The sequence below is a fragment of the Nothobranchius furzeri genome, chromosome 1 (genome assembly GCF_043380555.1).
Source record: "Nothobranchius furzeri strain GRZ-AD chromosome 1, NfurGRZ-RIMD1, whole genome shotgun sequence".
NCBI lineage: Eukaryota > Metazoa > Chordata > Actinopteri > Cyprinodontiformes > Nothobranchiidae > Nothobranchius > Nothobranchius furzeri.
The window spans coordinates 88,076,534-88,102,763 of NC_091741.1; the positions used below are offsets into that span (position 1 = coordinate 88,076,534).

Here is a 26,230-nt window from a genome sequence, read left to right on the forward strand (position 1 = left end):
ACGGTTCTTACTGATGAACAAGAATCACACGTGTTTGATGGAGAAACAGAATCACTGTCAGTAACTGCAGTAGTCTTTAGTCTGTGTTGGTTTTTGCATCAGAGCACATTAGTCCATGTATGCATGTCCACATTCAACACGGTTCCCACATCATTTTTTCATGTATACACACTCCTGCTCACACGCACACACACACACTGTCTTCATTCCTGTGCATCCTCAATACGCCACTTAAGGAAATCCTCTTTTCTTGCATCTGGTTTGATCTGGTTCCGCATGCCGCCCAGCAGGTTGGAGGTTGCTTCGGAAGCTACGATCAAGGGTCGGACAACGGTGGGTGGGATCTGTCTCAGGACTCCGCCCACAGCACCGGGGAGGCCTTTCTGCTCGTGGCCACGGGACGCTACATCACACAGGGTTTGAGCCGTGTCAATCACTCCCTGCAGAGCAAAGAGTCCAGGTTGGGATGAGTACAAACACACACCTGGTTATCTGGCATAAGAAACTAATCTTCTCTGATCTCCAACCAGCTGCTTTTTTCCACAGGAAAGCTGCAACTACAACATAAGCTGAAAATAATCTTTTAATTCTCTGAAGGATTTTAAAATACTATTTGCAACCTCTCTGACGGTATCGTAGGCTTTTGCCACTCCTTCACGGAGGTCTGCGGGCTGAGCAGCTCTCCGGGGGCGACTGGATGGGGTCCGACCTTCTGTGATGGCGTAGCGACTCAGGGGAGGCGTGGGAGACAAGATGTCGTAAACTGTCTCTGCTGTAGCCTGTTGGTAAAGCGGCAAATCCACTAAACAAGTTAGAAGTGTTCTGCTCCCAAAAAGAGACCAACAGTCCTCCACAAACTGAGTACCTGGATGGCCTGCACCAGTCTGTTGCTCAGTTCTAGTGCAGCCGACGCTGTGGAAGTGCCAAAAGATGCCGCCCCCCTCTGGAGACCCCGAATGATGCGTCCGTCCTTCCTGTACTGCTCTATGGGCAGCCAGAACAGGTCTCTCACTCCGTGGACTGAACAGAGGATGAAACAAAGAAGAAACAAGGATAAGTACCAGGTCAAAGCTGAGGCTGGCTGTTTTTATAACAGGATTTAACTTACACAGCTGAACCACTGAATGCATGGGACCAACACCTCCCAGAATGCCCGGCAGCTGATTCTTGGTGATGTCAGTCTGCCACTCGGTGACGGCGTACTGAACCACTTTGTCCACACCGAGGAGACTGGAAACATTGCAACACAATAACTGAGGTTTTCTTTTCAAATCTCAGGAACCACAACAACAACAACAAAAAAAGATTTAGTTAAAAGAAGTATAAAGTTGTGTGTGTGTGTGTGTGTGTGTACCCATGTCTGCAGCAGAGCCTCTTCAGCTTCAGCTCTGAACAGTTTAACTGAGCCAGACCGATTAGAATCCCTGCAAATGTTCCCTGGGAAGCAAAGAGACAGACAATGTGAGGAAACACAGATGTTCATCTGATCTGTCGGGTTCAGAGACGGATGAGAATTATTGATCTCCCACCTGTTCAATGACGACATGTTTGCCGTGATAGTCGAGCCAGATAGGCACTTCAGAAGTAAAACGAAATTCCCTGAAATCAAACACAAGAAGAGAAATGATGTATTTTTTTTTCTTAGAAATGTTTCTGCCTTTAAGTAATTTTCTGTTTTCAGTGACATTCACAAGTATTTTTATAACAGAAAAATCTTTCCCCCCTTTAACTAGTCCGGATCAGCTGATCCCAGCGACCTACCGGAAGTAGATTGGCTGATCGGAGGAGGATGAGGAGCCGGCGGAGGAAGAGCTCTGTTCGCTGTTGGTAGTTTCCACTGAAGCAGTGAGGTCCAGTCCCAGACCAGCAGCTGGGTCCGCCTCTTTACAGCCCTTCTGGGAGGAATCTGCTTTTACTGTGGATGAACATGTAAATCCTAACGTTTCATACAGCATAACTGTTTTAATCTGATAAAAATGGATTCAATACTCCACATTTACACTTGTTTAGTAACTGACCTTCAGCTGCAGAGTCCACAGGCAGGTAAGGGTTAACAAAGGAAGCTAAATTACTAAAAAAGTCTTTCAAGAAAAAAAGTGCATCCTGGAAAAAAGGAGACAGTCTGGTTAGATGTCAGAATCATATCAAAAACACATGTGGAACAGCTTTATTATGTCAGATATTTACATTCCTCACAGTTCAGAGAGACTGCTTCTTGACTTTTTTAAAATAATGTTTTAGTTCAGAATAAATTCTAAACATCAGGGACAAAAGGATGCTCTTAGTGTTGCTGAGCTGCCTTTCCTCTCTGGCAGAACATAGCCTCCTTAAAACATTTTCATCAATGATATGAAGCCAAACGTAATCTTCTAGAAACAGCAGCAACTTTCCACAAAAGCTGGACTGGAACAGAAACTCCAGACTGAGCAGGTGCATCTACCTGGTCGATGTTGAGTCGTAGCGGCAGCAAGCTGACCCGCAGACAGCACTCAGGACCACCCAGACCAGATTCTGGTAATACTTGCAAGGCTTTCACAGTTAGCTGAGAATGAATCCAGGTGTTTGATTAAGAGGACGTTATTTAACCAGCTCCAGATCATTATTGTTAAGATGAACTGGTTTCCATCTGAAATGTTTACAAATCAGATCAGTCCCGGAGGTCTCACCATGTTGGAGTGGGCTCGGCGGGGCATGCTCTCACTCGTGTAGAGGTAGAGGAATTTATTGATTTGTGAAGAGGCCAGACGGTCCCGAACTTCAAGCTCCTGGACGATGAAGACCTGCCTGCAAAGAGGCTGCTCGCCACTGGGGAGCACCCCAACGCCAGCAGGCCCCGCCCCCTCACCGTCCTGACCCACTACTGCTACCGGGTACGACTCGTGCTGGAAGGACACCTGGAGGAAGCAGAAGAGGGTATTTAAAACTGTTTTAAAGTTTAAATTAACGTCATCTTCACTGCATGAATGATGAAAATTATTATATTTTGTAAAATAATTAATAAATAAATAAACAAATGTGTCTAAAAACGTTTTGCTTTATGTAGAGATAACATGTCTAATTAAATTAGAACACATTGGCAAAAGTATAAAAACAATTCCAGTTGAAAATGCTTAATTTCTCTGAAATATGGTAGAACAGAATCTCGTTGGACTACAGAACCCATTAAAGCCCTGGTAGGCCCGAGCACCTTGGTGAGCTGGATTTCCATCAGTAGCGTGTGCTGACGGCCACTGCCTCCAGTCCAACGCCAGGAGTTCTGTGGGCGGGCAGCAGTGGCGGTGCGAGACAGGGATGCGCGAACTCCAGCAGGGGCTGAACGACCCCTGGAGAAAAACCAAGGAGCTATTAAACTAGGACCAAACATGAGGAGTAAACAGAATACCAGAGAGCCGGTCTCTCACCTGTTGACGCTCTGAAGGTGCATGGACATCGGCTTGCTGCCAAAGTCCTTCCCCCCGTAGAGATGCCACACCACAGAGATCTCCCGAAGCACCACCCTGCTGTGTGGCACTGGGAAACCACTCGGAGCCCGAAGCAGGTCGGAGCTGCCTCGAGGTCTGGAGAAGTGACTGTCCTTCACCCTGATGGGTCCCTGAGAAAGCACAGTGACCACGGGCTCCCCGTCCCGGGGCTGCAACAGATTCGCCATGTGAGCCAAGATTCAGTCCAACAACAGCTACATTAATTAAGACAGCATGTGGGTCTCACAGGTATGCCCATGCCGGGAGCCTCTAGGATGCAGAAGTCATCATTGTCGGTGGATCCCTCAGAGCCTTCGTCTGACATCATATCTGCTTGTGCCTCCATCGCCGTGGGAACCAGTCCATCAAGGTCAGAGTCTTCCCTCTGCAAGCCAGCAGGGATGCGCTTTGAGGCTTCACCGGGGAACAAGTAGACGGAAACAGGCGAGCCTCTTGGCACTGATGGTGAACCTGTCAAAAACCACCACGCACACACGCATTATGGCAACAGCAACATGATTCTATACTATAAACTTGAAGCTGAGCTGAGCTCCTCCACATGTTTCAGAAACACCAAAGACCTGGTTCTGTGCTGTCTTCTCTGTGGCTCTTCTCTGTGTCAATTAAGGCATCAGCCAGGTCGTACTGGTTGATCTCTGCGGTTTCAGCAGGAGGGAACGGCAACAGAGATGCAGGACTCTCCGACATCTAACGGGACACGAGATCACACACCATAAACGGAACGTTGTGACGGAAACACTTCACAGAGCACCCTTAAACCTGGTTATAGTTGACCACCTGCACCGCTCTTACTTACATACTTTCATAGATAGTCATTCCCTTTTACATTGATTGGTCTGTGTTCCTGTATACATTCTCCAGTTACTGATCAATCCTTTCCAGAGGTGGAAAGTAACCAATTGCATTTACTCGCGTTACTGTAATTGAGTAGCTTTTGGTGTATTTATATTGTTAGAAGTCGTTTTTTAAGTCTATACTTTTACTTTTTTTAAAGAATTGTACTTTGCTACATTTTCAATCATATCCGTTACAAAGTAAAAAAAACTTGTAGGTTTAATAAATCAAAAATATTGCACGTAGCAGCGTCGGAACAGAAAGAGGGACACCTGCATGAGCCCCACGTCTCAGCCGTGGGGGGTGTGGTTGTTCACTTTTTATAATGGAGCCAATCAGCCACACTTTTCCTGCAGTTCTGCTCAAAAACATGCGTTCGCTCCTTCTGATGCACTCGCCGTTTACCCCTCTCTCCCTCCCTCCCTCCCTCTCCTGTTGGTTGAAACCCACACCTTTGCGCACCGGTGTTACGTCAGTATTCTGCCTGGTTCAGTAGCTGGACTCGGTTCCATCTTTGAAATGCGTTTCCCCAACTGCTCCGCATGGCTACGGCAAAAGAATATTTATTCAATTAAATTAAAATTAGAGTCCCATAGTTGCCACACACACTGGTGCGGTGTGGTGAAAATTGTCCCATGCATTTGACTTCTCCCCGTGGGGAGTGATGAGCTGCAGACGTGGCTGCACCCAGGAACTATTTGGTGGTTTAACTCCCCAATCCAACCCATTAGTGTGTCAAGTGTCAAGCAAGGATTATGGCATCGGGTCCTGTTTTCATAAAGTCTGTGGTATGACCCGACCGGGATTTGAACCCTGATCTCCCAGTCCCAGGGCGGACACTCTACCACTATGCCACTGAGTTGGTAGCTGGTGTCGCTCCTAACAAGCTGATTCCCTGCGCCTTGCTCAAAAAACAGGAGACCTGCAGCCTCTATGAGTTAAAACATCTTGATACTGGAGCTAATTCAGTTGTAAACATTATGCTCCATCCGTGTGTGTGTGTGTGTGTGTGTACTCAGAAGTTGCTTCTTGACGTCACAGATAGATATGTGATGATTTAGCTTGTTTCTTATTTTAGTCAAGAGAGATTAAATTATTTCAAAGGCAGTTCAATTTAGTTAAATTAGTCATTCAAATGATTCTAAAATGTTGCAGAGAGTGTGTGTGTGTGTGTGTGTGTGTGTGTGTGTGTGTGTGTGTGTTACACATATAGGACTGCATGAGGCAACGTGGTTCTATCAAAACCACACATCTTACTTCTTGGTTGAAGTAATGGCTTACAAAAATGACTTATATTTCATAAATAATGACGTCTCAATAGTGTCTATGATAACATTTTATCATATATTGTGCTTCCTTTGGTCTGGGAGGTGTAACCTATGATACAAGCCTTTAAAACATGTTAAAAGTGTGTCACAAGAGGAGATAAATGCATGAATAAACATTTAAAGTTCATGTTTGGACACCAACCTTCACAGTTTGGAGACTCATGCTGTGTGGTGAGGAGACAGTTAGTTCTGTTCAGTAGTACACTGAGCCAGGATCCTCTGGAGGTTTCTTCCTGTTAAAAGGGAGTTTTCCTCTCCACTATCGCAAAATGCTTGCTTAGCATGAGGAGTGCTGTAAAGTCACTGACACTAGTCAGTGACTCGATACAATCTGCTGGGTTCCTTATATATGAAACTTTTTTCTGATTGGCTTAATGAACTGACCTGTACTAAAACGTTTACTTTGTGAAGTGCCTTGAGACTACTCCTGTCGTGATTTGGTGCTGTATAAATAAACTTGAATTGAATTCTAGTAACACCTGGGTGCCCAAGGCGTATTCAGACAGGATGAAAGTTACTAGATGCTTAAGGATTCCAGTTGGATTAGAGGATTATTTAGGAAGATTGGAATGAACAATTGATGAACGGTTAAATGAGTGAGAGAACCCACTTGCAAGGATGAACTCTGATAACTTTAAAAATCAGCTGCTCTAAACAAGCATGAAGGTCAGAGAGGAGCTCTAGGATGGACATGGATAAAGGAACTGTAATGTAGAGGTAAAGTAGGGCAGGGCCAACGTTAGCAGCTGTCATACGGTCCATCTGAAATGTTTGAATTTCAGTTGTCTTGTTATGTTATGTGACAGGTTAGAGTGCAGTCTCATGTTAGAGGTTAGTCATGAAAACACTGAGGTACCCAACAGTTTGGTTTTCTTTGAGTCATTCAGGGAAAGTCACAAGACTTGTGATCATTTGTTATCCATTTTGGTTCGTAGATTTGTAGTTTAAAGGTGGGGAAGGAGATGTTCTTCTGGAGAGGTTTTTGTCATATTGCTTGAAATGCTCTTCGGATGCTGATGGCAACTAATAAATGAAATGTTTAGTCAAAAAAAATAATAATTTTAATTACCTTTGAAACACAATCCTAGAAAAACCTCATCCAATCAACGTGCACGTCCTGTTCTCACTGATTACATCAAACTCAAACTGTGTGTGTGTACACGCGAGCATGTTGTGAGTTGTTTTTGTGATTTAGCACTACTTAGGTATAGCCATCGTTACACTGATAAAAAAGTAACTAAGTAACTTTTACTTTGAGGACATTTCATTTATGATACTTTTTACTTGTACTTGAGTAAAACAATGATGAAAGTATTGATACTTGTACTTGAGTAGTAAATTTTAGTACTCTTTCCACCTCTGATAATTTTCTAATGTCATCCTTTTATCCTGTTTATGATGTCATTAGTTTCCTTTTGCATGCTCAAATGTAATTTTTTTATTTTGCACTACCTCTGAGACTTGTCGGCCAGGAAATGTTTAAAACTTGTTCTCAAACAGTTTACCTGGTAAAATGCTGCTGTGGCCCCCAGACTCTGGATCCCTCTCCCCCTGAGCGTGAGATCAGTGGACTCAGTGGTCTCCTTTAAAAAGCAGCTGAAGACTCACCTCATTTTGAACATATTTTTGATTGTACTTTTTTCTTAAATCTTTTTTGTACTTTAATCGTTTTTTTTTGTGAAGCACCTCGTGATTTTTATCTTGAGAAGCGCTATATAAAAGATCGTTTTTTGTCGTTCTTTTCTTTAAAATAAAGGTTGGTTTGAACCAAACCTCTTAATATTTATAGAAACTTTGATTCAGCTGTTTTGCAGCCTAAACATTTCCCTGAACTCTTCCCTGTACTGCAGCTAGCGTTACAAACTTCATCATAACTTTATCTTGTTCCTGGAAGAACGGAGGCATTCATCTTTCAAACTTGCCTTCAGGGTCAGTTTCTTTTTCATTTCCGTAAGGTTTCTTTGAATAGAAAGATCTAAAACTGCGTCTTACAAACTGTTAAACTCACATTCATGAACAAAATTAGCCCAAGTTGTTGACCTCTCTATCAAAGTCCAGTTAACTCGTACGCTTAGCTAACACAAAGCCTTACAGGTAACTTCTGTCCGGCGATTTCAGTGGGGGAGGAGTGGCGGGGCGGGGGATGCAGGTCCCCCTGGGAGATCAGATACTGCAACATGTTGATGAGGGCAGCACAGGAATCAGCACAGGTATGAAGGTGAACCACGTTGTTGGAGCAGCGGAGCTCAAAGAGAGGCTGAGTCTGCAGCATGAAGAGAAAAGACAGAACGGTTAAGGAGGGAAACGCAGCTATCGTTCCTAACGCTGAGCGTGCTTTGGACTGGAACACTCTTAGACACCATCAGGTTCACGTCTGAGCAGTTTGAGGTCCTTTAGAGTAACTTTACCTCTCACACAGACCTGGGAGATCTCCTCTCGGGCTCAGAGAACAGCAGCAGCGTAGCTTGTTTGTCATTTTCTAACTGATTTTAGTCTCGGCTCCAACTGAGAACGAGACTCAAGTTTAATTGCTGGCTGGACCTATTATTGTAGAGAAACTTAGCTATGGTAACATAAATATTTATAAACATGCGGCTCAGCGCTTGTTAGTGGGTTTTCAAGGAAAGTGAACATAATTATACAGCTTTGTCTTCACACGTTTTTCTGGAGGGAATGGCTGGTTTTGGCTGTTAAATGTTAAAAACACAAGCAGGTAGATAAATCAAAGCAAAGGATTCACCAGTTTGCCGGTGTCACTGCCTTTCCACGTGGTGATGGCCAGCTCCAACAGGTCAATGTCCAGAACACACACATAATCTAAGACAAACACACAACCCAACTGTTTTTATTGGACATAAAAACTTCCGAGTTTCAGATGGTAATTTTCTGAATCTTGACAGATACGTTTGTGAATTACTACCTATAATCTTATTTGTCACACGTCACAACTCTTTTTAAAGTTTCAACAGAGTCGTTTTTGTTGAACTTTCTTAAAACTGACAGCAAAGGTTCAAACGGAGCCTTTCTGATGAGTTTCTAACCCTCTGAGGAAACAAAACAACCAGACACTTCTGTTTTGGGAGTCTGTTGAAGCTGAGGATTTGTTATTTCTGTGGAGACAAACCCAAACGTAAGCTGGTATGCAGGGACTCATGAACACGAACGCGCCTGTTGCAGAGATCATGAGCAGCAAATACAGACAAGACCACAGTCCTGTGCTAAAGATTTTAAGCTTCTCTGATTTCCTTATAATTCGACTCCAAGGAGTCGAAACCGTCTTGTAATATTTTAAAACAACCTTGATCAATAATTCTTCAGGTTTCTAAAGTTTTTCTAAGAAAACCGGTTAAACTGGTTATAAACAAAACTACAACTATTGTTTGAGACCAGGAAACAGGGGGTCCTACCTCTCCTCAAGTCCACCGTGTCGGTCTCACATTTGTCAGAGAGGTAGAGAGCCGAGTCATCCAGAATGAATCTGATAAGACCATGAGAGCTAATCATTTCACACACGACATTTACACACCTACCGCATCACTTAGCCCTCTTTAGGCAAGTATGATTAAACTACTTTTCATCGCTTGTTATTTACATTCAACAGATGAGGATCTGAGAGGCGAGCTGTACCTGAGGTGGAAGGTGGCCGTGTCTACGATGATATTCGTGGACAGTGAGAACGACTCTGCTGTGAACAGAACCCGCAGGGGCAAATACAACGGCCTGGAGGGGAGACAGCGAAGGTTAAGAAAACTAGTAAAGACAAAGGATCTGAGCATTTAAACACAATCCAGACGGTTTTATTTAGGGCTTGTACCTGTAGTCTACAGCGCAGGTAGCTAGGTGTGTGTGCAGGACAGTGATGATGGCTGGTGGTGTGTATCCCAGGATTGGATCATCAATTACATCCAGAAACTCGACCAGCTGCAGGAAACCGACAGATTCAGAGGAAGAAAGCGACTAGTTTATCTTTTATCCATCCAACTGGACTTCAGCATGTTCATGTTTCTGTAAAAGAAACTGGTGAGGGCTGCAAGGTGGAGCAGTTGGCAGCAACCAACCCTAACCCTCACATCCCAATGTGTAAGTACGTTCCTGAGAAACATTTGCTTAATAAATACTTTAAATCGTTATTGTTTACTGATTACTTATTTCTATTTAACTGTTTTGTGTTTTTAATACTTGGTGAATTTTCAGGTTCATGCATGTTGTTCATCCACTGCAGTTATGACCCGTTACACACTGGAAGCATGAAGCAAAGCGGATTGTTTTACTCGCGAGCGTCAATGTGGTCCTTTACACACCGGGAGAGTCTTGGTCGCGGAACAGCTTCTTCGCTGAACTCGCAAGATCACAAAATCCCCCTAGACTTCATAGGTCATGGTTCTTTTATGCAATTAAACCGAAAAGAAGGAAATCACGTTTGTTATTGCTGTTTAGAGTCATATATGATGCTGTTCCTCTCCACTGCCAGGGTTAAAGCTATGGAAAACACACCGCTGCACTTCTGGAACGATGCTGTGAGTAAATAAGTCGTTGGGTCACATGTAAGTTTCATATATATGAAATAGCATCGCCGTAGTACTTTTATTTTGAAAAAACAAAACAAAAACACACACATCAGGCTAATTGGAGACTGAGTTGTCCCTAGATGTGTGTATGGTCTCTGTGTCTCTGAGTGTCCCCCGCCTCTCGCCCGATGGCCCTGTGACCTCACTGAGGATGAAGCGGGACAGATAATGAGAGAAACTGAAAGGTAAAATAAGGAGGATCCACTACAAGTGGAACAGAGAAGTCGTCATGGTTTAGAAAACTGTCACATTGCATTAAGTTTTACTTTTTACAAAAGTAATTAGATGCTTACTATCTCCAGCAGGAAGGCTTTTGTTGGCAGCGGCTATTATGTAGGTCTGAGGGGCTAAATAACACATACCACAGACCAATTACAACTGACCCTGGATCAGTCTGTTTCCATTTTGCATGAATTAGCTTCATCAGCGTCAGTAAGCTAAGGGAATGGTTTCTCTCTGCACCACGAGGAAAGGGTTTTGTTCCTCACCTGCTCGTGCCAGCTCTGGTTGCTCTGAGTCATGTAATGCTGTATGGTGGCACCTTGGAGCTGAAGAGCCACTAAGAACTCCTAGAAAGACAAACTATGGTCAGCAACAAGCTTGTAGCTGTGGCATTAGTCGGGGACCGACATGTGGAGGACAAACCTTGACGTTTCTATCCAGGTCCAGAGTGATTTTGATGGCTGTGGACAACATCTGTGACTGCCCCTCCCTCCCACTCACACTGCTCACCCCCACCTCTGTGGGGTAGATGGTGGGGTCCAAGTGCTTCGGGGGAGAGAAGCTAGGCATGTCCAACCGCTCAGGGATGGGGGTGTTCTTCACCACAGCTGGACATTTAAACAACAAACGTTTCTAATTAATCAGCCAAGAACAAAATTTGCATTATGTAACGTGAAATGTTTGTTAATTATAACAAAATGTGCACCTTGATGGTACAGCTCCACTCGTTTGCTCTCCAGACACAGGAAACTGAGATTGGGGTCATTTTGATGTTGCGCCACACTGAAAATCTTCCCCCCTTCAAGGTCCAGCACGATCTCTCCGTAAGTTTGGTCCTCCTGAGGCCAGCGTCGTGACATTTAAGTAATAAAGAAAGATTGCATTGAAATTAAGAACAAGAATGAACAACCCAGCATATTTAAACTCCAGAATGAGATTATTTAAATCAACAACCTGTCTACATTCAAATGGATAAAGACGACGTATAAAGCAGATTTGAGCACATGTGATTTTTTTTTTATGATAAAATTTTGTTTAGCAACATTTTGTTGCTATTGCACATTTGGAAGTTATTCCTCCACCACTGAAAATCCAAACGCAGACAATAATACCTGTGTGTGTCTGTTAGCAAATTACCTCATGCACCACTGAATGGATTTTAATGACAAATTCAGAATTCATTGGATGTACAATCGATAAACTTAAAAAAATTCAAGATGACAGCTAATCAACATGGCAAACACAAAATAATGGCTAAACTAAGGCCATGTACACAAGTAGTCGGGTAACCGAACCCCGCCCATCAAAGGAAAACATGTGGGTCCACCACGCCACCTCATTTTCAGCAGAAAAAAATCAAGCGCCTGTAGCACATTCATAAGCATCCCAAGCCTGTAGGTGGCAGCAGTTCCCCAAATCGTCAACGTCTTTCCCAAAAAACAGTCCTTGGGTGTGGAATATCTCGGTGGTGGGCAATAACCGTCCTTACCATCGTCCTTCACCTGTAGACTTCTACATAGAGCAGTGATTGAGCTTGTAAAACATAAAAGCCACAGGTCACACGTGATGCCAGGGCCTTGTTGTCATGGACAGTGATGTTGCAAACCCCAAAACCTCGGTGATTTACATCCACAAGCAAATCCTGACAGTTGGGAATATAAAAATCTCCACCCTGGTCGGAGTTTTTGAAATAACTGTTTTTAGTGCTGTTTATCTTCACTTTCATGTGGATGACAGGCCGAACAGTAGACAAAGATTCTTGCTCTGCGGCATACCGGCTACGTGTGTATAGGGTCTCAGTCAGTTTGGCAGATGATGAGCTAAAACTTCACATGGAAGAAGCTGGTCTCACTCACATCACCCCAAATGCTAACAGCTTGCATAAGACCTTCTGATACTGCATGTGCCTGTGCATCATATCACTTTCAAGGTCCAACCACAACAGCTATAACTCCATAAGGCCTCAACATAAATTGATGGTTAGCTTAAAACGGATGTAAAAGGTGATTGCGTTCATTTATCAAACTGAAATGAGAACGATTAGGTTTTGAAAGCAGGAATAAAATGTAACGGCTGAACCCTTAAAGAAAAGTGGATCCCGTTAAACTCATCAGTGCCCCTTGGTTTAATTCATCATCCCGCTGGCTCACCTTCCTGTCAGTTCTGGCATGGAGGCGCCCCTTCTCGATAATCACAGTGAGGGAAAGGAGGCTGAGGTTGTGGCTGGGTTGAGGAGCTGACTGCTGCATCCTTCCAGATGATTCATTGGCCAAGTAAAACTGAGGCTCGTCCTCCTCTGAATCGGAGTCTACGGCAGAGTCAGAAGTTCTGTATCATCTCATTCAGCCTTCAAGCCAACATTTGAATCCAAAATCAACACAAAAGCCAGCATTAGCCATTTTGACGCAGAGCGAGTTGATTTTGCATAATAAATCTAAAACCACGATTACATTTTTTCCATCAGAGCAGTCAAGCTCACCCAGTCTGAAGGCCGACTTGCACAGCTGGAACTCGTCGTGGCTCTGGCGGCTCTGCTCGGGGCTGTGGGCTGAGGGGGGAGGAGGGGGAGGCGGCTCCCACATCAAAAGATCGTTATTGATCCTTTTGGATGAAGGGGCGGAAAACTACAATTATTTCTTAATTATGATTTAAGGCCAACATAAAGAGTTAAAGGAAACGAGCTACAAGTGGAAGTGATTAATGAGATGAGAGCAGATCTTCTGATGGTCTTCACAAACCTGTTGTAGATGCTCTGGAAAGCCTGTTTGCTGGGCAGGAGGACGTAGGCCAGCGGTAAGCTGATGTCCACTGCACACTGACACCGAGCCACACACTGCTCCTGAAACTGAAGCATCTCCTCTTGGTCGGCTGGAATCACCATCTGAATCAGTCGGGAGGAAGAACGGTTAGAGCCGAGATCTCATGATCAGATTTCTCCACAGGCGGCGAGCTCACCTCCTCGGTCTCAAACATGGTGCGATTTGAAGAAAAGGGAGAGCTGGGTTTCTCGTTGAATTCACAGTGACTTTCAAAGGTGGTCCCCAGGTCCCTCACGAGGCCCAGGTTCATCCCACTCAGACCTGCTGATGGGCCCTGAGCTTCACCTCCACGCACACGAACACATATCCTAAAGACACACTCAGAAAGTTAACGCTGACTTAGAGCTCAGCAAATCCCAGGATGTCATCTTGAATGTTTCCCAGAACTTTATTCGTATTTTACTGGCAACGAAATCCTAAAAGGAAACAGGAATCTTACATTCCACATCCAGATGATGACATGTTATTCAGATTTGGTTTGTTTGTAGACGAATATCAGCGAGGAACATCTTTTAAACCCGTATTACGTTACGGTCTGTTCCTAAGGTTTCTGAGATGGTAGGAGTCATCAGTCCATGTCTTTAGGAGTAAATCAATCAGCCACAAAAGTGATTTACCGACTGCTTTAACTAGAGTCTCATAAAGCACAAGGGTAATAGCTTTTCCGCACTAAAAACAAGTGAAAAAATATAGTCGGTAAATCTGATTCATGACATGAAACTAAGCCGGTCATCTGTGACCCACTCTCATGTGTGTCTCAATCGGATTTAACCTCCATCGCAGCTAGAACACGGTTTATGGCAAACTTGGGAAAAAAGATCAGAAAAAATATAAATATTTTGCTGTGTTGCTTCACTCGGGACATTATTTTCAGCATCACGGGGCTAACCTTGGCAGGGAGTCGTGGTTTCTCTTCACTCTGATGCAGGGGAAGGAGCCTCCGTCCCAGCCCTCGTATGACCCTGGTGAGAAACACATCTCATTCTTACAACTCAAGGGAAAAATAATTAAGAGATAGTCTGTTTCCTATCAGAATTTTTAATGTAAAGTAACAGTTATCTGTTATTTTAAACTTGGATTATAATCACACAACAGTGACTATCTGGTGCTGCTCCCACCGTGCATGTCGGTGAAGGAGGCCTCCAGCAGCTGGGTGAGACAGGGACCCCAGGGCTGTCCGGGGGCGGCCCGCTCGTTCTGGAGGTCCGGGGCTTCCTGGTGCTTCAGCTCCAGCTCCATCAGCTCCAGCACCAACGTCTCCTCCCTCACTGCTTTCTGGGTCGGCGGTCGACGTTTAGGAAGGGGACGCAGGTCCGGGATGGGAAAACGGAGCCGGACTACGGCGTTGGGGGAGCGCAGGGTGAAGGAAGAGCTCAGCTCACTGCTCTGGGTCTGGGAGGAAAGTGAGAATATATTTACTACGTATGTTCCAACAGGGTCAGTCATACTTAAAATAAAGAGTTTATTCAAACTTTAACACGCCTGTAATTATCACACACATTTGTGTGGTTTATTAAAGAACCTGGACAGCTCTAGCTCAGTCTAAAGAGTACAGAAGAAGTGCTGATTCACTCTTAACCCAAACACTTTTGTTTCCATCAGCACAAATTGGATCAGTCAGATGTGACAGGATCACGTTTCGAGGCCATTTCCTGCTGGATTTGGCCAGAGGCTGCAAAACCACACGCTTGCATAATACAAAAACGATATCATGTGAATTCTGAGGGGCCGTCTGTTATATGACAGAGACGGGCTCCTGTTCTGAACCTGTGTGCGGTCCTGACTGTAAATGTACGCCGTCATGATGAGAAAAGAGGCACCTTCACATATGCCGATTGGTCATATCTGACACATTACCATATCTTCATTAATGAAGTTAGTTCTGCATGTATTTGTATTTCAGCTTTGGAAGTACCCTAAAGGTCCCACCTGTGTGAGTCCAGCTCCAGAGCTGTGGGATGAACCGGGGCTGAAGGCTCTGCTGAGGCTTCCCAGGCGACTCAGGATGTCCAGGTCCATCTCAGCGCTGAGCTCTGCCAGCTCCACTTGTACAACGCTGTCCCGCCGCAACACGCGCCGTTTACCCTGCCGGCACAGAAAACTATAAGAACAAATGGATTTATCCGTACACATCTCTAAAAACTGCAAAAGGCTGCTTGGAAATAATTAATAAATCTATACGTCCAACTTCAGACTCTGTGTAAACTCAGGAGTGTTTTACATTTTATCTGATGTTTCTTCCTCAACATTCACCCAGTCACCCAAAAAATAATGTAACAGCAGCTGGCTGCTGCAATGGGAAATATGCTGCTAAAATCATTACAGCCACTAAGAGGAATTTGTTGTAACCAATGAGGCAAGGACAGCTGCAGGAAATGTCCGTTTGTAGTCTGTATAAACTATTTATTGTTATTTTGTTTTAGTTATTTTCCTGCTTCCACACAGTTGAATCACCTGCAGCTCGTCAAAATCCACACCTGCTGATCAAAATCAAGCGTGTTTGAGCAGGGAAACCACTAAAACATGCTAGATAGCGGCCCTCGGGGAAAGGAGTTGCCAACCCCTGTCATTCGGGATCGTGTTTAGGGGTCGTCTTTAAAATGCAACACCCTGAAACAAAAACTTGCAATAAAGGAATTGTGACTGGTCGGCAGACTCTTTGATCACTGATAATCCAACAATGTTAAGGAACAAAAATTTTAAAATACCTTCTGGTTAATTTAGGGGGGGTGTGGATTAAAGTGGATAATTCAGACACCCCACCATCCCGTTTGTGTCAGGCTAGGAAATCAGGTTTAGTGAATGTCTTTTTTTCATAGGTTCGTTTGATAATTAGTGTAATTTCAGAATGCTGACCTGTGCCACTGGCCTTCAGCTTTAATCATACCATGAGGTCGAACTGTTTGTTCGCTCTCTGCCACAAGCACACCAGAGTAGTCTAAACACCAGCTGTTGTTCAGTAGAATCAGACCAGCGAGTCTCTCACATGGACCGTGTGATAACTGTCCAACGAGTGGAAGGTGCCAAGAATAGGTAAGGTGTCTGGGATGGGGGCGGGGCGGGGCTACTTTTTTCAAGGCTCATGACCTTTGTATCGTTTGAACAAGGCCCTCGACCTGAAGGAGATTCACGAGGAGGAACCCTGCAGACCTAAAATCTGACAGGTGGAAAATGATTTTTGTTTGCGTCTCAGGCCCTGTCCACACGTAGCCGGGGATCTGCCAAAACGTAGATATTTTTCTACGTTTTGGCCTGTCATCCACACGAAAACGGAGTTTTTTCACACGAAAACGGATCTTTTTAAAAACTCCGGCCAAAGTGACGATCTGCATTTTCTCTGTTTTGGGTGTCTGCGTGTGGACAGACAAAACCGGAGTTTTAAGGTCCACAACGTCACTTTCCACGACAAAAAAATGCTGACATCAGGTGTGCGACCTGTGTTTACACTGGCCGACAGCAAGGATGCCCTCAGAGCTGCGCTCGCTTTATCAATTGTCCGAGCGCTGTTTGCTCGTTTGTTTTTGCAAGCGGAATTACTGCTCCTTGCGGAAGACCACAGACAAAGGACGAGGTTAAGAACGGGGGAAGTACTGCCGCCTACAGTTTTTTTTTTATCGAGGTGGTGTGGATGCAAGCTTTTGGAGGGGCGGATATTCGTTTAAAAAAAAAAAAAAAAAACGGCTACATGTGGACTAGGCCTCAGTTTGCCCCGAAGAGTCCTTCTTTCAGTTGGCCCTGATCATTTCTGTTATTGAGAACACTCCTACACTTACTGAAGAGTATAAGTCCCTTTACTAAGTACGTATGCTCAAAGCTGCGCAGAAAACTTGTAAATTCTGAAAATTTATATTTTATAGATGATACCCAGAAAGGGAGTCGCCCTCTAGCCCTAAACCAAAACAAAGAACAAGCTGGAATCCCTTTAGCTACAGGCTACATGATGATTTGTTGTATTATATGATCAAATGTTAAACACACTTCTGTATGCGTCTTACCTCAGACCCAGAGTTACAGCAGTGTGAAAAGTTCAAGACAATCTATAAAAATAATTTGTTATTGGGTTCAACGTGTTTTGTACACTGGAATACAAAAAACCTCAACATATGAACAAATACTATTTATTTTAGATAAGATTGTGTGTGCGTGTGTGTGTGTGTGCGCGTGTGTGTGAGCATACCTTACGCAGGAGTTTTTCGGTGAGGCTGTAGTGTAGCTGAGCACACGGTCTGGCTACAGCTCCAGCTGTAAACACACCAGACTTGTGGAACTGCAGTAACTGGAACAAGACACAAAAAGAGATGCCTCGTTACACAAACCTGCTTCTGACTGTTGAGCAAATTTAAGAACACAAACACACGATGGACAGCCCCGAACGCGTGGCGCAGACAGGTTTGATGCACAAGTGATTAAGCTGTTACTACTGTCACAAGCTAGGTTAACTACCTCACAGTACTGAGGCTTCTCATCCTCCCAGAGGCATTCTAGCAGTTCCAGTCTGCTGAAAGAAAGGTCAGAGGTCACAGTCTGACCGCGGCGTTTCCCACTGCGCATCTCACACACGACCTGCACTGCTGCTCCTGTCAGTCTACAAGAGAAGAAACATGGACGATGGTGACGATACTCGAGTATAGAGCAACCTCTAAGTATGTCGTCGTGCTCTGTTAATAAACACAACGGAGGAGAAGGATGAAAAACTACTGCAGGATGATGATTCTATTCTAAAGAATAAATATTTTAGGATCTGCGATTGTGAGATGATTTTTTTCACCTTTGTGTGACGTTTTCCCCCTCTGACTGTGGCTGTTGTAAAGCGAAGTCTGAGTGAGTTACAACTAAAAGGGACGATGTAAAATTTGTGCTACTCTACCTGAGATGGGATAGTGGGCAGGCTTTGGTGAAGCTGACCCTCAAACTGTTGAAGGTTTTGTCACTGAACATGCTGTCCTTAAAGGAGTCCAGCCTTTCAAAGAACGTCTGCGACACCTGAGCCAATGACGAGGCTCCGTCAGACTTAAAGGGTGGGTTTTCTTCAAGCAGGGTCAGCGTGAGCCCGCCGATGGTCACTCTCATCAAAGCGTCAGGCTTCAGTTGCTCTGCGCTGATTTTACCTCTGATCCGACCTGACTGTGGCAGACTCGGCAGGCAGCCGACTACAGGATATCTCCTGGGACAGTTCGCCAAGCCCTGGAAAGGAAATCACAGCATTATATGAGTTACATACATGTCTGTCGTTATTTCAGCCAAGCAATGAACACATTATAAAACAACCAAAGTCACTTTTTGTTTCACTAATTATTCATACGGATCTCTGACCTCAACAACCACATCGTTTATCTGTTTTGTTGAAAGTGTAGTGCCCACGGACTCCGGCGGTACCTGTGCAGACAGAGCGGCCGGCTGTGTGAGGCCGGTCAAGCTGTGAGTGGACGACTCCATGTCGCTGTCCGACATCTCGCTGCCAGAGCGAACAGACGTCACACTACTGCTCATCCCAGCAGGACCCATGGAGTAAAACATCTCTGCACAAACACACACGGTCACAAGGTCAACATTAAAGTGTACACACACGCTTCATTAAAAACAAAAAACAGCAGGAGTTACTTTAATGGTTAAGACCTCTTCTGATACAAGTAAACCAAGCTTCCATGTTAGTTATTTTAAAAGATAACTAAGATCAAATATTGCCCTAATGAAAATATTTCTCTTTAAAGAAATAGTTTTTCTTTTAATACATAATTGCTTTATTCCAACTGAATGTGGTGTAAAGTGCTGACACTAAATTATAAATAAGTTTGAATGAGAAATTTAAGTGAACTTCTTGGACTTTTTGGTTGTTTTTTAGTTGGAGACAGACAAAGTTCAGGCAGATAAATACCAACAAGGCCCCGTCCTGGTCCGCTTACCTCTGCTGTCCAGACTGGTGACATATGGCTCCAGGTCCAGATTGGTTTCCCACTCCCTCTCCCTGGGACTGGATCCCAGCTGTTTACCAAGGTCTTCCTCAATCATCCGAAAGTCGACCGAGTCCAAAGGACGGCTGCTCCCGCCACCACACGTCGTCTCTGGCTCTGAGGAGGAGCAAACAGAAAAACTAACAGAATAGGAGGGTAACATGTGGAAAATGTGACATTTATGAACCATTTAAAATGTGCCCTTGCTGTTTAGCCAGAGGCAGCAGAAACAAGCATCCTACCTTTAATAGGTCAGTTAAGAGATTATTATCTGTGCTGCTTCAAAAATGCTTGCTGGTACCTTATCTATCTTTATTTGAGGCACGTAGAAGGTTTGATGAAACTTTGTGATACAACTTCAGAAAAAAGAACAAGATCCACTCATCATGAGCATAAAAGGGGGTACAAGGAAAAGTACATTCCCAATGATCTGAAAAGAAAAGACGAATTGTCCCAGAGCGTTGTTTTTAACTGCACAGCCAGATTCGGTTTGGTTTGAATCAGTTTTATTCCAACCTTCATAACCAAGCACCATAATCACCTGAATGAAATTAAATGGATTCAAATACACTTAATAACAAAAACGGACCACAAAAACCACTTAAAACTGTTGTTGTGCTCTTTGAGTGTTAAATGAATGAATTTCACTCGCATGTACTGTACCAGTGTACCTGCACATGTCACGTGACAATAAAAGTGATTTGATTTGATTTGAAGCTACTGAAGCTGTACCAGTGTCGATGCATAGGGCAGCCAGAAGGTCCGTCAGATGGGTTATTTGATCCGGAGACAGCAGCAAGTGGACACAGCCCACCTTCCCATCCAACTCCAACTAATGAGCAAAGAAGAGAACACACACGTCGTTAACAGAGAGGGGTTATATTTTATTAGCAGTTTAGAAAGAGCAGCACACACCTTTGGTCCAGGAAGCATGTCGTTCTGTTTGATCTTGATGGTGGTTTCCATGAAACCGGAGCAGCGTCCTATGAGCAGCGGCTGAGATGGAGGACTAGAGCTGGTTTTCAAGGACTTGGGGTCCTCAGCTTCATCCTCATCACCATCCTCCACTTCCTCTCCTTCACAGGCCATGGCAGGGTTCTGATGTTGCTCCTCAGGAGGACCCTGCAAAAAAGGTCAGAGCAAACTTTCAACATTCAGTAAATGTGATCATTTGCTATTTACAAAATCATCTATTTTGTTTAAATATACACCAAAAGCTCCCAATCCTGCTCACGAGCGGGTGACTAAAGCACAGAGTCATTAAGACGTCTTTTCCGGTCACGTTCCAAACTCCTGCATAATGTACTCGTGATGTTCCAGTAAACACATACTGGAATATAAAACATCCAAACAGATGGTATCTTGGATGATGCCATCAGCTTAGAGTAGATCATGTTGGAATCTGTGTGTTTCTTTAAATGAACATCAGACAGGCACGGAGTATGACTGACAACAGAGTGAGGACCACCGTCCGTACCATGCCAGTGCCGTCGTAGAAGAGCTGAACTGCGCTCAGCTGCAGGATCTTGTGCAGAAAGGCAGGGGGCTGGTGGATGTCAACAGGCACAGCAGTCTGGCTGGATGGATCTCTCACTGCTTCATCAAAATACTCCAGCCTGAAAATGAGTGCAGTCAGACCTTTTGCTTTGTTACTGTAACATTTACTTTGGTGGTAAAACGGGGTAAGATTTTAGGTCATGGGAGGAAAAAAAGTAATGTCATTTTTAAACAAAGTGATGTTACCTGATCTGCACTGTCCAAACAAAGTGGCTTATCATAAAACTAACAATAAACACAGATTGTAATAGATCAGTAAATGTGGCTCCTGGTGTCCCCTGTGGGCAGGTCTGACTATTATGATGTGACAGGTGGAGTCAGATCAATCAACCTGCTAATGCTGTAGGTCACTGATCTCAGATCTCAGCAGCTTTGTAAAGAAAGCAGGAGGACAGAGGGTTCAGCACTGTAACCATGGCACGCCAACAGTAAAAAGACACGTGGGACACAAGGACAACAGGTTTGTGTTAGGCATGCAACGATACCACTTTTTTACAAAACCGATACGATACCGATACCTGGATCTGAGTACTCGTCGATACCGATTACCAATACCGATACTTCTACCACACAAAAAAATGCAATGATTTGGAATACAGATTTAATTTTCTTCTCTGTTTTCAACAGGAAAAGACTGGGAGGTAGATAAAAAATAAAATATATGAATGGAAATCATCACAAAACTAAAATATTAGGTGAACAGAAATGACAAGTTACAGTGAAGCCATTTTCAACCAACTGCATTGGTATCGGTTCCTGGTATTGGTTAACTTTTACCGATACCGATACTGGTATGGGTATGGGTATCGGTGCCGATACCGATACCAGTATCGTATCGGTGCATCCCTAGTTTGTGTGTCTAGAAAGGACATGTTATAATTATTTGTGTTATGAGTTGCTACTTTTCCAAAGCTCTGGAATTTACTCTCCTTTGACTGTAACACAAATACCAGTGTGACACAAATAACCAGTAAAAAACCAGTAAACTAAAGAGCTAAAACCACATTCTCAGATCTATGCAATACCTCCAGCTGTCCTCGAGGCTGCAACAACAAATTTGGTATAAAGCAGAACAAAAATGACCAGGAAGTCTCCAGCCTCGCTCTGATTGCGCAGTAAAACCTGCAAGTTACTCGGATGTGCGAATCACATCAGTCTACGAACAAACACTTGTACGTAAATGGCAGAATCAGGAAAACCAGCCTGGCTCTTTGAACTAACTATGAAAACCTCATGAAATAAAAACTGAGTACTGCACAAAAAAAATTAGATATTAATCTGTTACGCTATGAGATAATGATCACGTTACACCCCAGTGGGTGAGCAAGAGCACCCAGCCGGGTCACAAGTAGTTTATATGCTGACCACAGTGAAAAGAGGCAATATTTGTAGAAATTAAGAGAAAAGTATTTATTTACATTTCAGTAACCCGTAAAACGTTTTAAATGTAAAAGAAGAACGTGTGTATTTTGTTGCGATTATGCACATTACACAGACACGATATAAGAGACTTGAAGCTATGCAGGTCATTATGCTACAGAGCAGAAAACCATCAAAAAGCAAATAAAGAACGGTTTTCTATAAGTAAACTGCGGTCATAAAAACTTAAAAGTGGCCTTTAGGTTCTCTACAGGCCCACAAATGTGGAACAGCACTCTTTTCAAATTTCAGCAACAAAAACTAGCTCAAGTAATGTGTGGTGCTAGATTTACTGTAGTAATAAAAATGATCATAAACAGACAATAAAAAAGTCGTGTTTTTCTCCTTACAGCTCACTTTATTCAACAGGACTTTGAGAGGAAAGGAGAATTTACCGTTTGATGTGCACTTCTAAGGCAACACCTGTTCTCAGCTCTGGAGGATGGTGCTCAATGCGGACGATAGTGTCTAGAAAAGTGACTTTGATACGACGAAGAACTGCAAAAACAGATAAAACACGGGACAAAGTAAAAAAAAAAGATGGTTGTTAGAACGTATGTCTCATGTAGAGTCAGCTGAGGAGCATGATTTAATGCATCAAAGTCCTGATAAACTGAAAAAGATCTAATGTAAATCTGTGGACAATGATGATAAATGCACTGTTAACAGTCACAGTTGAGATGGGATTTTACAAAGAGAAGACACCTCAAGTTTGCTCACCCGTCTCAATAGTCTGTGCAAACATCTCAAGGCCCTCCAGTGGAGCAGGCGGCTCCTCGGACGCCTCTGGAGGGTCTTTTAGGCACTCCTTAGCCAGCTGCATGCTGGAGGTCATGCTGGACGACCAACCTTGTGAGTCCCAACCCCCATCTGAAAGAAAACACCACCACACTGGGTTTCGTGACTTCTATAGACATCTAAAAAGGTCTCGGTAAGCGTTGTCACTTTTTCGGCTTTTGTTTCGTTCTCCTTTCAGTTTTGCTTTTAGTGGGTGAAAAAAAGCACGACTGGCGACTGACACAGCCGTCACTTATTTACCTTCAACGTCTGTTATCAGTCTGAAACGTTGGATTTGTGTAAACACAGGGACCGCATCATTACCACATCACCACACTCAGCAGGAACGGGCACAGTCTGCACATACGCACGTCAGCTGGCACATGTTCCAGTAGATGCCTGGTTTAGATTCACACACACCTCCGTGACTAATTTATTCTTAAACTGGAATCGTGCAACATCTGTTGATTATGTTACACCTGATACATTAAACAGCAAATACTATGTGTGTATTTGTTTTTCTGTTGGTTTTTGATGATTTTCTTCCTGCTGACTATCCTCATTACACCAGGATCGTTAAAGGTGATCCAACCCAGTTTCTCTATAAGCTTCATGATTCCTCCACTTGCTTATCTATCAGTATGAACCCACCTTTTTACAAATAACTTTGCTGGGTTTTGAATCACATGGTTGTTATGCCCTTTTATTAACACGGTGCAGGAGGACTTACTTCTTTGCTAAATTAAAAGCTTTCCGGAGGAGCAATTTCTGTGTAATCACATTATTCTTTCATGGTTTGTATTTTACTTATGATGATGGTGGCAGGGCATGGCATTAATGATATAGGCATGCCCACAGGGGACAGGAATAATATAGGTGTGTGCATAGAGGGCATAAATAACATAGGTATGTCCAAAGGGCGCAGAGATACTATAGGAAGAGCATGGCAGAAATGATATAGGCGTGTCAAGTGGGATAGAAATAATATATATTTGAATACCATAGACCATTCTATTTTAACCTCTAATTTGCACGCATATGGTGCTAGAGGGTGGTTAAGTAGTTTGTTGGATAACGGACAACAATATCTACAGTTTTCTGGTAAGATATCTGATCGCATGAAGATTAGAAGTGGAGTCCCACAAGGGTCATTGTTGGGCCCTAAACTTTTAAGTTTGTACATTAAGGATATTGTCAGTGCGTCAAAGTTGTTACAGTTTGACTCTTTTTCGTTTGGGAGATGATTTAAAAGCTTCATCAGAAAGTATAATGGATGAAATGGTCGTTAGTGAGTGTCTGAGGTCAGGTTTTTGGGCATAGTAACAGATGGGAAAACTGACATCTTACATAGCCTATTTAAAAACAAAATTTTTAAAGAGTATTGCTGTTTTGAACAAAGCATAATATGTGATGGATTGTAATGCGTTGCACATTTTATATCGTTCTTTGATTCTTCCTAATTAAACAGCAGAGTAATATCATGTGAACAGGTTTAGACAGCTAAAGTAACAAAAACTATAAATCACAGTGGTAGGCAAATGTTGCTTCGATCTGGGCGATGCTTGAACAGGAAATGCAGAGGAAGCTGGTGTTTCTGAATCAACTTACTGGTTCTGTACTTGGGTTGACATGTTATCTGAAGACCAGAAACTTCTAAGGTGCAATGATCACTCAGGAGAGCTTGCCAGGGGATGGCCACCTTGATGCTCTCCACAAAGCCATCCACTATCTCAAGGGGAGCTCCAAGAGACTCCAGGAGCTCGTTGACTGCCTGCAAAAGTCAGACAAAGAGTAATCAATCAATCAGATTTATTTACAAAGTGCTTTTCAAACAAAGTGCTTTACAAAATGACCCCAGATTCCCATAACAGGTTAAAAACATTAACAGACATATGCAAGCACACGCACACACACACAAGTAAAAATTATATTTGGATGAGTCCAGATGAGCCAAGTAAGGTAAGGCAAGGAAACGCCATCAGAGGAGCCATCTGCCCCGGCAGCATCAGGTCTTCCACACTAAATCAGGGCGCTCAGTGGAGGGGGAGCATAGACCCCCACCTATAGAGCGCCCAGGAAGCTACAGTCGACCACCGCTCCCGGGGCAGAGGGCCCCTACAGAGGAAACACTGGATTAAAATGAGTAAAAATATAATAAAAAAAGCTAATATAAATGACAAAAGTTAGAAAATAAGTAATAAATAAAATCATATAGACAGCAAAATAATAATATTAAATAATAAAACTGTACTAAAATATGATCATATAAAACATGCAAAGCAAGCAATAAAATATAATCATGTAAAACGAGAAATAAAACTGTAGTAAATGTCTGTGAAGGTTCTCAGTCATCCAGGTCATTGTAGGAGCTTTTCCAGACGCTTTTCTTTCAAAGCTCCTTAGACAACTGTAGTAAATATTTAGATAAAAGCTAACCTAAATAGGTGGGTCTTGAGCCTGGACTTGAAAACAAGAACGTTCTCTGCGGCCCTGAGGTCCTCTGGCAGCTCGTTCCAGAGGCGAGGGCCATAACACTGGAAGGACGCCTCGCCGTGAGTGTGCGTCCTGACTTTAGGGATGACCAGGAGACGCCTGCCAGAGGAGCGCAGAGGCCGTATGATCAGTGATGGGAACAATCAAGAACGACTCTGAAATTAAGTGTCCCAAGTTTAGCAGCGGGGAATGCATCTAATTAAATACCTGATTCAGAGGGAAGGGAAGTGTTTCTCCCGAGTGTGTCTCGGACAAGAAACGCGAGCCAGGCTAAAATCATGACGTTGGAGATTGTTGTTGTTGAACTCGAGTGCAGTTGCGAAACAAGTGTTCCCACCATAACACCAGATGACTGCTGCTTTGGCGCAAACTAATTTCAAAAACTCACCCACACATCGAGGTTGATTTCCTTGATGATCCCGCTTCCGTTGTACAAGTCTAAACCCAGCTGGTCCAGGCTCAGTCGCTCCTGCAAAAAGTGACCCAGGTAGTGCTGTAAAAGGTAGCGACAGGCCCGTTTCTTAATTGAGCCTGACCAGGGGAAAAGCCAGCGAGACATAGGGCCAGAGAAAGCGGGGAGAGGGAGCGAAGAGGAGGCTGAGGAGACCGAAAGCGATGACAGTCCTCTGGTAACTGCATAACAGGCTGGAACAAAGTGTGCAAAAACAAGGAATGAGCCGCGGCTAGCTAGAGGGCTACGCGCGGAGTTCACCGTAACTCTAGTTCTCCTCCACAGAAACTAGAAAATCCTTAGTGTCAGGACGGAAGTGCCTCTTGTGC

General features: G+C 43.7%; 1 protein-coding gene across 2 annotated transcripts; it reads right to left on the minus strand.

Moving 5' to 3' along the window:
- Positions 1 to 3: 3 nt before the first annotated feature.
- On the minus strand, positions 4 to 26,230 carry atg2a (autophagy related 2A). Of its 2 annotated transcripts, none has more exons than XM_015947204.3 (41): positions 25,839 to 26,230; positions 24,566 to 24,728; positions 22,901 to 23,050; positions 22,576 to 22,678; positions 20,682 to 20,820; positions 20,120 to 20,326; positions 19,937 to 20,036; positions 19,157 to 19,321; positions 18,630 to 18,772; positions 18,121 to 18,437; positions 17,697 to 17,838; positions 17,431 to 17,529; positions 15,183 to 15,338; positions 14,372 to 14,645; positions 14,143 to 14,215; positions 13,390 to 13,561; positions 13,173 to 13,315; positions 12,914 to 13,035; positions 12,585 to 12,742; positions 11,141 to 11,273; positions 10,858 to 11,042; positions 10,701 to 10,781; positions 9,459 to 9,565; positions 9,272 to 9,364; positions 9,052 to 9,122; positions 8,385 to 8,461; positions 7,737 to 7,907; positions 4,043 to 4,169; positions 3,709 to 3,932; positions 3,402 to 3,631; positions 3,188 to 3,323; positions 2,667 to 2,894; positions 2,441 to 2,542; positions 2,019 to 2,103; positions 1,762 to 1,915; positions 1,530 to 1,599; positions 1,355 to 1,437; positions 1,109 to 1,230; positions 866 to 1,020; positions 621 to 779; positions 4 to 440 (listed from the first exon to the last, which is right to left on the minus strand). In XM_015947204.3, exons 1-41 carry the CDS (start codon positions 26,007 to 26,009, stop codon positions 204 to 206), a joined length of 6,027 nt encoding a protein of 2,008 aa, XP_015802690.3. In that variant the 5' UTR covers positions 26,010 to 26,230; the 3' UTR covers positions 4 to 203. The 2 variants fall into 2 exon arrangements, with proteins under 2 accessions (XP_015802690.3, XP_015802681.3); XM_015947195.3 differs by having other exon boundaries at positions 1,762 to 1,936.

Excerpts from the sequence above, each read along its gene's own strand:
- atg2a (XM_015947195.3), bottom strand. The coding sequence starts at position 26,009 with ATGTCTCGCTGGCTTTTCCCCTGGTCAGGCTCAATTAAGAAACGGGCC. Across the intron at positions 4,170-7,736 it reads TCGCCGGACAGAAGTTACCT|ATGTCGGAGAGTCCTGCATC; the intron begins GTAAGGCTTTGT and ends GTGTCCCGTTAG. Across the intron at positions 780-865 it reads GACTGGTGCAGGCCATCCAG|GCTACAGCAGAGACAGTTTA; the intron begins GTACTCAGTTTG and ends CTTTACCAACAG.